At 47.2% G+C, this 13,793-nt stretch overlaps 1 protein-coding gene across 1 annotated transcript; it reads right to left on the bottom strand.

The window, feature by feature from the left end:
* Positions 1–810: 810 nt before the first annotated feature.
* Positions 811–12,021, bottom strand: LOC142588780 (uncharacterized). The gene is made up of 4 exons (XM_075700599.1): positions 11,937–12,021; positions 4,409–4,732; positions 3,613–3,633; positions 811–824 (listed from the first exon to the last, which is right to left on the bottom strand). Exons 1-4 carry the CDS (start codon positions 11,950–11,952, stop codon positions 811–813), a joined length of 375 nt encoding a protein of 124 aa, XP_075556714.1. The 5' UTR covers positions 11,953–12,021.
* Positions 12,022–13,793: the final 1,772 nt, after the last annotated feature.

Raw genomic sequence — 13,793 nt, 5'->3', positions numbered from 1 at the left:
TGGATGGATGGATGCAAAACTTTAATTAAGGTCCTGAGGTACGCCCCTCAGCGCGCAAAAATAAAATCATTTCACCAAAGAGACGACAATGCTCTCGCATTCCCACATGTAACCATCTCTAGAAAATTTATCTCAATTCCAGGAGGAAATGAAATGTAAGTAGAACGACGGCACCCACGTTTATCAGTGTGCTCCCTTTAAGAAAGCGTTTGTAGGTGTTTCTGAATAGGGCGCGAGAAATTCCTTAGGCTCCAAAACATCATACGTTGTTCCATGGTTGCTCAGAAGTAGTCAAGTGAGGATGTTGGCGTACGTGCCACACGGTGTCAGTCGTCATATCGTGTCGATTTGAAGAACTTTGAAGTTACATTTTCACATCGTGAAGTATGCAAGTTGCTGCAAATACAAATGTATGTCCGCTCACCAAGCTGGAAAGCTTGTGTTGCTATGTAAAACACTCTTTTATCACGCTGCCAATTTGGCTATTTTCATTCAGTGCGTTACATTAGGCCATATTTAGCTTAGCTAAGGCGTGCTACCACAGGACCTGCCTTCACGAAATATCTCTGACATGAACTATTCGTGGGAGCAAGTGCCAGCTAATTATGACGTTGAACGTATTATTACAGCACCGCGGAACAAAGCGCTTTGTGAATTACCGATGGGTTTATTTTGTGACAGACGCTTGAGACAAATTAACCCGGAACCGAGAATAGCTTAAGGATTTATTCTCCGTAAACCTACCTTAAACATCGACCGCATGCTGAATCCAATTAGGATAACATAACCGGTGCAATAAAATGTGCTGACTTACTCTTTCATATCTGTAAAATAAAAGAAAACTTAGCATTAGTTCACCTCATACAGCCATTATGTTGGCAAAGTTGTAACTGATCTGCAAACGGCAAACAAAACATTTCCGCGGAACACATCTCACGATGTCTATAGAGGTTAATGCGATTAGCATTCAAGCACTGAACCGATACACCATATGGACGAAGACATCATTGTTTACCGTCTGTAGTGGTCATTGTGAGGTTTCCGCTGCTTCGGCTATTTGCTACAGGCATCACCCCCGGGATCGGCCCCCTTTGCTATGAGACTTGCTCGCCAGCGTCGGCTACGACCCGACCGGCATGACGATGACTGTATCAAGACGACCACTGAATAACGAAGAGGGAACGACATCGATAGAACGACGACGACAGTGTAACGGCAACTGCATGAACACAATGGGATGACGACCGCTGTACGACAACCATGTCGTAACGACGACAGCAAGACGACGCTGGAATGACGACAACGGAACGACGGCATCAGGGCGATGTTTTGACAACGAATGCGTGACGATGTCTGATGCAGACAACGCAACGACGAATATGGCAAGACATCAAGACAACGGCGCCAAGATCACAATTGAATGACTACGGCATCATTACAGCGGCGTGATGACGGCAGGAATGTTTAAGATAATTTTTAATGCGAACATTTTTCTCGAAAGCAGGTCAGTTTTTCCTGCCGGGTATGTGGCCGCTATCGTTGGCCGGTCTCCGAAGGCAGTGCAGGTCGCCATTTATTTCGAGACTGAGAGTCATGACTCATATAAAAAAAATCACGGCCGTCAAAATTACTAAAGAAAGAGAGTGGTGCGATCTCGTCGAAGGTCCGTCAACTGATATGTAAGGCGACCAACAACAGTAAACAAACATATTAGGAAGCAGCCAGATAATAACCTCTGTAATCCACTCGCATTTCTAGAGGGAGCATTCAAAAATACCTGAAGCAAGCCTTTCAAATTTAGACAATTTACATAGCATATAAAAAGATTTAAATGTAGGTTTTAACCTGACAAAAACACGGTTTGATTACGCAGCATTCCGTAGTGGGGCACTCTGGAATAATTTTGCGCTACCAGGGGTTCTTGAACGTGCACCTAAGTCTAAGTAGACATATGTGTTTTCCTAAGCTAAGTCAACAAAGTAAACAAACAATCGCGAGAACGGGTGCAAGTTTCTTAAATGACTGCCTTCTCCTAAACTTCTGGAAATAATTGCGCAAAGCGTCGCAAAATACATCCTTACGCTTCCTAATCGGCATGTGGCCATTACGTTTTCGAGAATCTGAAAGGGGCAGTTTCCAAAAGCACGATACTTAAAAACATCGTTTTTTTCTACCAATGTAGGCAATTCAGAAATTTTTTTGTGCTTGTGTATCTGCCGCACTGACGGCACCTAGTTCATTTCGTGATCTACCACTGCTGTTGCCCATTCACAAGGCGTCGAAAATTACCAAGAGGACACAGCTCGTTGATAGAAAGGGTTAGCTCGAGTTGAAGTGCGATGCCGATTATTCGAATACAAGTAAAACTCATAAATACTTCTGTGAAACAGCCGTTTGGCCAATCGCGCTAAAATTTGTTGCATCAAGGGAGAAAACATTAAATTCTAGCGCCTTTCATTTAGATGTGTAAATATTTCTTTGGAAAGACCGCCGCAAATGGTTCAGCTTAAAAAATATAGGAGCACGAAGTTGACAAACGCGTAAATCTGCACTAGAAACACAAATTCTGAAGTTCTATCAACTGCAACTGATAGAAGGAAGAAAAGCCGTCAAATGTGATATCTAATTTACTGGCCTTGTGCTTCTGGCACCGCGTGCGCAGATTTTGCAATGTGTATTTATTGCATACATTTTGTCCGATTTAGGATGCATTATTAGCTGCAAATTACAAAATTGTGATGTCGCTTTCATTGCTAACGTGCGTAGTTGCAAAGTTCGCGGTATGTCGTTTTTAAACAATTGCAGTTTATGATAACTTCTATGAAATAAAAATTTAATTAGAGTTTTACGTGCCAGAACCACGATCTGATAATGAGGCACGCCATAATAGGGGTCTCCGGACATTCGTACCACCTGGGGTTCTTTAACGTGCACCTATATGTAAATACAAAGCTGTTTTCACCCCTATTGAAATGCTGTCGCCGTGGCCGGGATTCTATCCCGCGACCTCGTGCTTAGCAGCCCAACAGCATGGCCACTAAGCAAGCGCGGCGGGTACTTCTACGAAATAATCGACGGCTTAACTTAAATATCTGCTTGCTGCGTTCACTACATCTTAACCTTTTTTTTTCTCTTAAGAGCAATAAACTTAGTAAAATTTGGCGCGGTGGTTCCCGATAATAGAAATTTCTACGTTTCACATGTAATTACATAGGATCTCCGAGCAGCTTCCTGTTAATGATGTACCTATAAATTATTAGTGTGCTTTCTGCGCTATGACAAGCATGTAGGAGGGAAAGGCAGTTTACGTCAGGTCTGCAGACTTTCTAGACTTGCTTCTTAACACGTTCATGGCTCCCTTCCAATCCACATCGATGCTCTAAATGAGGGGCCGAATTCGCGAAGCGTTTCCTCGCTAAGTGCGCTGCACCACTGGCTTGCCATCTTCGGTAATGGTATGACGGTCGTCCGAATCGGCTCGGATTTTTTCTTACGAGCAAATTCGCCGTAAGGGTTCTTCCTGAATACACGCGTTCAGAACCGGATTATTTTTTCGTTGTTGAATCCCTTTCGCCCACATCTAAACTGAAGCACGTTTTTACGTCAACTTACCTGTAGTGGACCTGCCGATACCTGCGTGCATGAAGGGAAAGAACATAACGCCAATACAGTTGAGCTACTTTGGGTAAAACCGTAACTAGCTATAAGCATGCATCCCCAGCGTGACAGGAATGACGCACGAACCACGTGCAATATTGTAAAGGAGAAACGCCTACTTTCTATACTTTAAACGCAATTTTCCCTGACGCTTACTAGCCCTCTGACACTACTTTTTTGGGGGGTAATGCCCGTGGTCGACATTAATCATTGCTCGACAGTGGGAAGCTGCCGCCCAAACGCGGCACTGCTGATTTACCGCTGCCAGTGACGAAAAAAGTCGATTTTCTGTAAACACAAGATTGCTTGCAACTCGGCATGATGCCCAGCACTGTATACATTGCACTCACCTGCCTTGGCAGTCACAGCATTTTCGTGTATTACCAGTGCCACAGTCTTGAGTGCCTGCTACGGTGTTTTTTTTTTCTTTTTGCATAAGTCCTCCCCCTTAAGCGCGCATACAAGCGCAATAGCCAGTAGACAAACGGGCCTGCCGTTTACTCGACCTGGTTTTGAGGGGTGTCATCACTCACTGGCACCTCGCCTTCGCCTGGTCACCGCGATCTCCCGCGCATATAGACCTTTCTCAACGAGAGTTGCTCGGACGCCAGCATAATTCCCCAGGGTCTGTTTCGAGCCTGCTTGAGCGCACGTAAGTACAGAAGCACCACATGCGCTTCTATATCTGTGCAAAGCCGTTCAACGTGGACAGCAATGAAACCCAAATTCTGATCGCTGACTCCTTGCTTACCCGGCTGCTTGTAGCCCATAGCGAAGGGTGCCTCTTGCTGCGGGTAGTAGTTCGGATAGTAGTTCGGTTCGTAGTTCGGGTCGTCGTAGTTCGAGTCGTCGTTCGGGTCATAGCTCGGGTCGTACGAGTACCGCTGCTGCTGCTGGGTCTTGTCGTACGGGTACTGCTGCTGCTGCTGCTGGGTCTGATCGTACGTGGGCTGCAGCTGCGGGGTCTGATCGTACGTGCGCTGCTGCTGCTGGGTGTGATCGTACGTGCGCTGCTGCTGCTGGGTCTGCTTGTACGGGTTCTGCTGCTTCTGTTTTGGGTCGTAAGAACCTGAACCTGCAAGGAGCAGGTCCGGAGTAAACGCGTTAGTCACCAGCAGCAGTGGTTTAGAGGCTACGGCATTGCGCAGCTGTGAATGATGGTCGCCAGTTCGACTGCATGCAGGCTGAGGCGTCTGCATACCAGAAGGAATTGCCGCCGAACAAAAATTCAAGTTCTTTTTTTATATTTAGCGGCGAAACTGCAATGCCGGTAAGCCAGTTCGGCTTCATATATTTCAATATATTATAATAAACCTTTTCTTGCCTTTGGGTCGCGTTGGCTTAGTAAAGATGTCCGAAACGTATCACGTTCACTTTTCGCCTTCTTTAGAAAACAATGTATTAAATTTTCACCTCTAAACATTCAGCTGGGCCTTCACAGACGCCGCAATAATCCGTGATGTCATGGGGAGCTGGTGCGGGAAAAAAATTCAGGCCACAAAAGGAGAATAAGGGTGTAAATAGTTCTGTGGCTCACCCCTTTACACCCTCTTTTAGTGTAAGGGTGTGAGGGATCGATTGCTTCACAGCCTTATTCTCTGAAAAGGTGCACATGTTTCACCGTGTACCAATCCTCTTCTCACGATAAGAGTGGCGTTTTTTTTTTGAATAAATGTATTGTAGAAGGGTGATTTACTAATATAAGCGAAATCCCTTTTTACCTTTAGTGTCTCTTTTTGCATCGTAGATGTCCTTACTTTTCTACTCTTAAAACCGCCGTCGTTGCTCAGTGGCTATGGTGTTGGCCTAGGTCGCGGGATCGAGGTCGCGGGATCGAACCCCAGCCACGGCAGCCGCATTTCGATGTGGGCGAAATGCGAAAACACCCGTGTACTTAGATTTAGGTGCACGTTAAAGAACCCCAGGTGGTCGAAATTTCCGAAGTCCTACACTACGGCGTGCCTCATAATCAGAAAGTGGTTTTGGCACGTAAAACCCCATAATTAAATGAATTGTACTCTTAACTTCGTATCTTAGAACATCCCTCCACGCAACACTACAGCTCGACTCAAGGAAGTTTATAGCAGTCACTGGACAAACTTTTCCCGGCACTTCATTGACACTCTGCGTCCATCCTTGAGAAACGTAGCGTCTTCTTTTGTCGAGGGGTTGTGCCTTCATCAACTTCCTTGGTGGGAGTGACACCGAAAGGAACGCCGAAGAGAACAGACGTGCCCACTGGAAGTGCCTTACCAGAAAACCAGGTGAAGCGCGCCAAAGCGATAACCTTTTTACGCGAAAACGTACACGCCCCGCAAGTGAAATCGGCGATACTATGTTTGTCTTTGGGAGGAGAGCGAACGCCAGAAGAGGAAGGCGCCTGGAAATGCAGAAGAGAATCGCACGCCAGGGTACCAGGCGTCGCACCGTAGAGACCAGTGTACCGAGCGTGACCTCGTTCGCACCATTTCGGTTTGTGCTTCGACGCTGCAGTGCTCGCTGCAACGCTGGCCCGCTGTGTATGTTCGCGGCGCCTCTTCTTTCCATGCGTAGCAATATGCGCTCCGCCAAGCAATGCCACCTCGAGAAATGTCTAGATGGCGTTGAGCGTGCTTGCAAGCATTCGATGTAGGGTCCCTACGGGGAAGGAGAAATGAGGCGAAGCGTCGCGGAGGTGGAGGGAAGGTGGAGGCGCGTTGTGTAGACCTCCCCTGGGAGTTGTTACGGGTTCTGTGTGCACTATCGACGTACCGGTTTCGTTTCGTGATCGACAGGCCGAGCGATAAGGAAGGAGCAGCGACGCAAACGGCGCAGGCCGAGCGCGAGTCGACCGTCCCCGCTTTCGTCGCTAAGCGCCGACCACGAGCCGAACAAGTCAGGCAAGACGCGCGGGCTTGGCTTTCCCAGGAGACCACAATACAAACGTTCTCGCGCAATGCACAAATAAAGGGTAATAGCACCCATGCGCTTGCGAGTATACCGCGTTCGTGAAGTGATAGGTCACCCTATTTTTTTTTTTACTTTTCGCTAATTTGGTTGCTATAAGTGCTGGGTTAAACGAGAAATCTATGTATATTCCATTTCGTGTTTTTCAATTTCTTGGTATCCTTGGTTTGATGTAGGTAGGTAGCGAATAATTGTGCCTCTTTCTACAAGTAGGGTTACTTTTGCACGACGCCTTGTGAGTACAGGATAATAGTCGGTACAACAAGGAACCCAGGCGTGCGTTGTTCTGAGAGCATTCCTACGCTTTGCGAACCGGGTAGTTTTGATGCGAAAGCGTTAAATGGCTCATTGAGCGAAAAAGCCGGCGTCCGACGTCTGCAGCAGCTTAAAATCCCATTGGCTGCGAACCCATGTCACGAGCGCGCCTCGACGAAGAAGAGCGGACTAACCGGAACACCAGCGTGCCAGGTGTTCCGTGAGAGAAGAAGCCATCGCCAATGACATCACCGCGACACTACGTCACGATCGCTGTCGCTCTCGCAAGTCAGTGTAATCGGCGCGTTCATTATTCGCGCAAGCTTTCGCCTGCGTTCTAACTGCGCCTCGGTAAGGCCAAAAGCCTGTGTACGAGCCCTCTTGCCCAAGAGGAGTTCATAACTTGAAGGACCGCTCAGCTGCGTTCAATACCCTCCCTCCTGACAACAGACTTATCAAACCCGCACACCATCTTTGAAGCCGTATCAGCCACCATAAAGCAGTGTACCCGCAAAATCCTGTAAGCGTCCACCTACTGTACGTATCCACTTCGTCTGCTGCTCAATTTCTTATGGGCTGTGCTGGGCTACGCGTCAGAAGGAGACCGGTGCCCACAGCCAGTGAGCACTTCAGCAGCAGACGAAATGGACATGTCGACTATGCGGACACATATAGAGCCCCCCCCCCCTCCCAGGTAAGCTGGAACAACCATGCCTGGCAACAGTGCTGGACACGTCAATTAGGGAAACCAAGAGGCTACCATCGACGTGCCGGCCGCAGAAGAAGACAACAAAGAGAAAAGAGAGGATGGGACAGGCCGGGAGTTGCATGGCGGCCCCAGGTGCAGCTCTCGGTGACGAGGAGGACAAAAATCGTCGACTTGTTTTTGCACGCAATTAAGCCATGCGAAAAGTCGAGCCAGTGATAATAGAGAGGGTAGGAGCCGGCGAGCGAGGGCAGATTATCGCGCTTCCAGGAGCAATTATTAGGGAAGTGATAGCGAAAGCCCGAAGCAACAGATGTGGGACACAAGGGAAAAAAGACAGCTAGTGGCGATAATAGGCGGACTGACTGACGCAATGCAGGGACGTGGTATAGGGAACGCGAAGCAAACAGCTAAGTGGGTGCCGATCTGCGGAATATTTCAAAAGTAGTGGAAATCACAGTGCGCACCGTGCCTGAAGTTGAAAGGCAAGGCTATGCAACTGAAAGGGCAGTGCTTGCGTTTAAGAGGGAAATTTCGATGCTACTAAGGCGATAGATTTTATGCTAATTGACATCAACAGAAGAGTGCACTGAGCAGGCCGCGAAGGAGCTTCTGCGCGTAACGGGATACGGTATAGCGATAGTGCAGATACACCGCTGTGACATCGATTCGCGGCGCAGGCGATAGCTTCTCTAGGTGGGCCCCAGGAAATCAGGAAGTAAGAGTATTAAATATAGCGGCAAAGCAGCAAGGAGTCCGCAAGTTAGTCCGCAATGAATTAAGAAAAGACGCACAGAGCCCAAGTATACAGACGGTAAAATTTTGTTATATAAATATGCAGGGTGGTCGCATGCAGGAAAAGTGGCTGTAAGTTCAAACGAAGCCGATCGACGAAGCTATTATCGGGTGCGTGTTCACCAAAACGCATCCGCTAGAGTTGGAGCAGCCGCCTATGATTGACAACTTTATATGGGATGCGTGCAACAGAATGAATGGTTCAAGGAAAGGTGGAGGCTCTGGCATGCTAATTAGGTGAAGTAGGAAGTGGCAAAGGGTAAGATACATGTAAGGAGCATTTCCGGATAAGAAGCACATGGAGAGGCAAAAATACATTCGTTGGAGTAGCTCAGCTATGAAAAGGTAGTGAAATCAAATGTAAAACTAAAGAATTGATTGGATTAAAAGTGAAAAGGATGGGGTCAAGAAATCGGGCTAGGTGATATTTGTAGGCGATATGAATGCGCGATTGAACGATTCAGACAAATGCATCAATCACAATAGCGTTCTAGTGCTAGATCTATGTGCTGAGCACACCTTATGTCAACGGACAGGTAATGTGGCAATGCGGAATATAGGAAGTCATGTACGCCTTATTCTCAGAAACGGTCTACGAACGATTATACCAAATGATAATAGATAACATAAAAAGATAGCCTCGGTAGCCATTACAAAAGTTGAACCTTAAAGTTTGGGAGATATACTAACGCAAAATACGAACGAATAACATCAGAATTTCTAAAGACGAAATAATATCGAAAGAGAGAAACTGCAAAAAGCCTAGAGAAGAAAATGTAGACGTTTGCTACAAAAGTCTGGGAATACAAGGAATTCGTATACGTTATGCGGCAGGATTAAGGCCGGCACGGCAAAGAAATTGTAGGTTTGGAAAGAGGAAATGATGTGAGTGGTGGAACAAGGAAGTGAAGCAAGCTGTAGAAGAGCGTAAGCAGGCGTCCAGGGATCAACGAGAAGCCGAAAAGTTGTAATTACACGAAAAAAGATGTGCTCCATAGATGGAACAATTACCGAGAAAAGAAAAACGTGGCGAATGAGCTTGTGCAAGAGAAAATAAATGTACAAGCGAACATTGGGTGCGCAGCATTCGCAAACGAGACAAAAGAGCACCAAAAATGATAGAGGAACCATGTGAGAAACTCGGAGCTGAAACACATCCAGCAGCAATATAGAAGCCTCAGAGATCAAAATTTAGGATAGAAAATTTTACTGGAAAGAAGCGAAAGAAAATGTTCCCAATAACGCATCCACAGGGCCCGATGAAATCCAAATACGTCTAATCAAAAATATCGGTCGAAACAGCCAGGGACTGCTAGCTTATGACATACAGAAAGCGATTAAAAATAAGAAAATCCCGGTTGGACGGCGTGAAAGTAAGCCGAACCTCCTTTGGCAAGGCAAAGGCGACAAGGATAAAACGAGCTCGTACAGGTCAGTTACATTAGCCTCGGTGAGATATACAATGGCCCTGCAAGCCATAATATTACAACTATCGTAGTGGGTGGAAAAAAATGTACTGGGGAACCACAGAATTGGTTCAGACCAGGCAGACGATTAGAAGACAATATATTTGTAATGACTTAGTGCACACAGATTTCAGCAGCTCACAATATGTCCTCATGGAAAGCATTTTTAGATATTAGGTGAGTGTAGACAACCTAGATAGGGAACCCCTACGGGATATTCTCAAGCGCGAAGTCATAGATGACGATTTCGTTCAGCTGCTGCGGGAGATATACAGAAACAATCAAGAACATATTGTATGGGAAGGCCGAAAATGTAATGAATGGTGGAAATTCAAGAAAGGACCGAAGCAAGGATGTCTTCTGTCTCCATTGTTGCTCACGCTTTATGTTAAGGGCATAGAAAAACTACTGGAAAGCAGTGAATTGGGGTTTTATTTATGCCACATTCGTAGTGGACGAGTGATGCAACAGAAGGTCCCCGGACTGATGTACGCGGACGACATACTGCTACTAGCGGACATTGACGTGCGTGCCTTTTTCGAGAAGAATACAAGTGTGATCACCGCCGCTCTGTATTCCCAATAGCAGCAGATCACGGCAGTGGCAAGTAAACGACATATGCAAGCAGAGCAACATCTTGACATTGTAAGCCAGCAGTCCTCGCCTTTAGGGGAACCGCAAAGCAGCAGAGTGGTCTCCGTGGGTGGCACTAAACGCTTTTCCACCATCACCGCTGACACAGCTCAAGAAGCGACAACATTGACGACCAGGCCGGCAACAGACGAGCACCCTGCGGTGGTTCTCCGATGGAGCGTTCGGAGACTCGGGACCTGCGCGCCTGTGCTGGACCTGCTGCTTGCGCAAACTGACCACCCGTGGGTCCTGCTGCTGCAGAAAACTCGGGGCCAAGCTACGAACCTATGTGGATACACTGATTATCACAAACCCAGCATTTCATATGACAGGCCACTGCCTAATAATATGTCGTCGAAGCTGAGTTCACAGTGACACATCCGCCTACTGCACAAAGCACGAAGTAGTGGCTGTACAATGTAAGCTCGACGGATGCTCCACCATCATTGCTCTTTCTGTGCACACACGGCCTGATATGAACTGGTAGTATTAAAAATATCTCATTCGATTGCGGACCTAAAAACCTTTACTCAAAAGAAGGCCTTCTCATTGGAGGCGACTTCAACGCCCAGCACATGGAGTCGGGTAAGACATCGGCCTGTGAGACAGCACTGGTGGATGCCGTGGGGCGTTCTGGCCTGCTTTTGCAACATCACCTCGACTATCTTGCCGGTCATACCATGCACCCGCCGCAGCGAAACGCGACCCCTGACTTGACGTGGTCCACATCAGGGCTTGGGCGGGAGTGGCGCTGTTACTCAAGCGCGACGGGCAGCGTTCACTACCCGATCTGGATCGATGTCTACAGAACCACAAACCACCGGACCAGACGGAAAATTCGCACTGTACACTGGGTCACCTTCAGAGAGCAGATAGCCAGCTACAAGATGTTCCTACCTTTGGCGACTAGTCTACAACGAGCCAGCCGGGAGACTGCATGCAATCTCGAAGTGCGCCCCGTCTTCCATTCGCGTGGCGCCCCTTAATCTGCGGGACCAATGGTTCACATGATGCACAGTTTTTGCTTAGTTGCGTGATGCTGACGAACCGGGAGTCAAGCTACATGACGCGAGTGGAAGGACGCCACGCTGCATATTCATCGCATGCACTCACCCGCAGTTCCGGAAATCGAAAGCCAGGGATACTATTCTGTAACCTTGTCAAATTTTGCATTTGCGGCATTTTATGCCAATCAAAAAGGCCTTAGCAGCTTTTTGGCCCAATCAGAGATGACGAATTGGGCAATATGTCAGAATCTTACGAAATCCGGAATAGTACCCTGCGACGGTACATACTGGCCAATGTTTACACGGCAGTTTAGAAGTTTAACATGGCTTACGACCCACCGCGCTTTGCTACTGTTAGGAAGGTGACGCTTCTTGATACCAAGGCAAGATTTGCCAAGGTCGAAGCGATTGCCACACGGGCTAAGGTATCTATCTGATAAGCTAGCGAATATAGAATTGTTCCGCACTCACCTACTGATTGAGCCATGTCTACTTCGAGGATGGATCACGCAGAGGAGATACTCAAACCTGGCAGGAGCTTGACGGGTAATGCTTGCTTGAGTGCTGATGCCTTCTTTCTTCATCTCGTTGCAACATGTCACGAGACATGGCAGCTCTTCATCTTCCTTACTTCGCCGTTGAAGCACTGACATCGTTGGAAAACTGAAATCCAACTATGAATTTTTTTAACTCCCTCGATTTAACCTTGTTACTCAAGAACGACTCGCTGAATTCAAAGATACTCTCTGTTTCTCACCCTACGGAAGTTACCGAAAAGGTGGCCCCATTTCATGCCGAGGATAGCCGCCGGAGAGGCTCCTATTCCATTCCATTCCATTCTTAAAGAAGAAGAAAAAAATGAGAGCAACGGATGTTGTTGCTTATGGCTCGAATGTGGACAGCGAAGCCGAGGCAAGAGAGAAGCCAGATCTTCATCTTCCTTACTTCGCTGTAGAAGCTGATGATACTGCATTTTTTTGTGTCGAATGATGTACATACCCTATACAAAAGCCCACAGTCGTACTTTAATCATTACTTAAATGTCGCATGAAGGAATAAAAATGTCGCTAAATGTCAAGAAAAGTGCAATAATTGTTTTCCCGACAACTTTTCTTGTCCGAATAACAGTTACTTTTGGTAAGGAGATAATTCCTCATGTATAATCGTTAAATTATCTGGGAGAGATTTACAATGAAAGGCTTAATTGGAGGCATAATTGGCATAATTCATAATTTATAAAAGCCATATAAGAGGCTGATTGTAATCCGCAGATTTCTTACTTACTTTAATAATGACATGGATGTGATCAATTGCAGAATATGCCTTCCTTATGCCAGTATGTTCTCTTGGTTGGTTGAAGTCAAATGTTGCCCGCTTATATTAGGAGCTATCTTTATTAATATAGTATACAACACTCAAAACAAATTGATGGACCTATAATTCTTCAGTTCTTTAACGTCTCTAGTCTTATGTATTAGTGTAATGTTGGCATTCCTCGCGCTCTCTTCTACACTTGAAGTCACGAGGCATTGCGTTTGAAGGGCAGCAAGCTTTTAAAGCATAATATCTCCGCCATCTTACATTAAATAAACCTTGTCCTGCCGCTTTTTCCCGGAACATGTCTTTGAAGGTCCTTCCATCTTCCTCGCTAGATATTGAAGGAACCTCTGTGTCCTGTTCATCACTTGTGGGATCTCACACGGGCTCTTGGGTCAAAGGAACGAAAACACAGTACTGCAAACAATCGCAAGAGCATGTGTAGCACCTTTCAAACACTACTCTAGCCAGCCGATAGTGCATGCGGATGAGCGCACGACAAATCCAGGAAGTTCGACTTGCTGCGACCTGATAGCGATCGAATATGTTTGCTCCCATGCTGAACACCAACGCGTAATCTTTCGCGGGTGCGGTCTCGCGAACGGTCGCGCGTTAGAACGATCGTGTTCGTCCATTCCGGTGTCCCGCTCCGGGCAGCTCGCCAAGCCAAAGACAAAGAGCCTACTCCCTGTCGCGTTTTTGCAATTGCTAGTACGTTCTGCGGGGCGGGGCAATTCCGGAGGCGCCGCACGTTTGCGCGCATGCGCGAGTAAGAGTGGGTGCGAGAGAGAAAATCTGGGGGCTTGTCCTCCTTGCATATATGACTCTGCCTAGGCACTAGGGAGAAGTTTGTTCGGTCCTGTTGTATGCATTTGTACGCTAGGCGTGCCGGCATTGCGGAGTGGGCCACTGGCTGCCAGCGCGGTGAAGCAGTGGGCGCAAGCGCCCCATTTGGTGATCGCTGTACCTGAAGGTACGTCGGACAGACTTTCTCGCGCCTGCGGAGCTCGT

Source organism: Dermacentor variabilis, chromosome 7, assembly GCF_050947875.1.
Source record: "Dermacentor variabilis isolate Ectoservices chromosome 7, ASM5094787v1, whole genome shotgun sequence".
NCBI lineage: Eukaryota > Metazoa > Arthropoda > Arachnida > Ixodida > Ixodidae > Dermacentor > Dermacentor variabilis.
The sequence above is the reverse complement of the archived record's forward strand: the minus strand, read 5'-3'. Positions and strand labels throughout refer to the sequence as shown.

What these genes read in the sequence shown, in the direction of transcription:
- LOC142588780 (XM_075700599.1), bottom strand. An exon ending in TATGGGCTACAAGCAGCCGG is followed by an intron (nt 3,634 to 4,408) that starts GTAAGCAAGGAG and finishes TCATGCACGCAG; the next exon opens with GTATCGGCAGGTCCACTACA.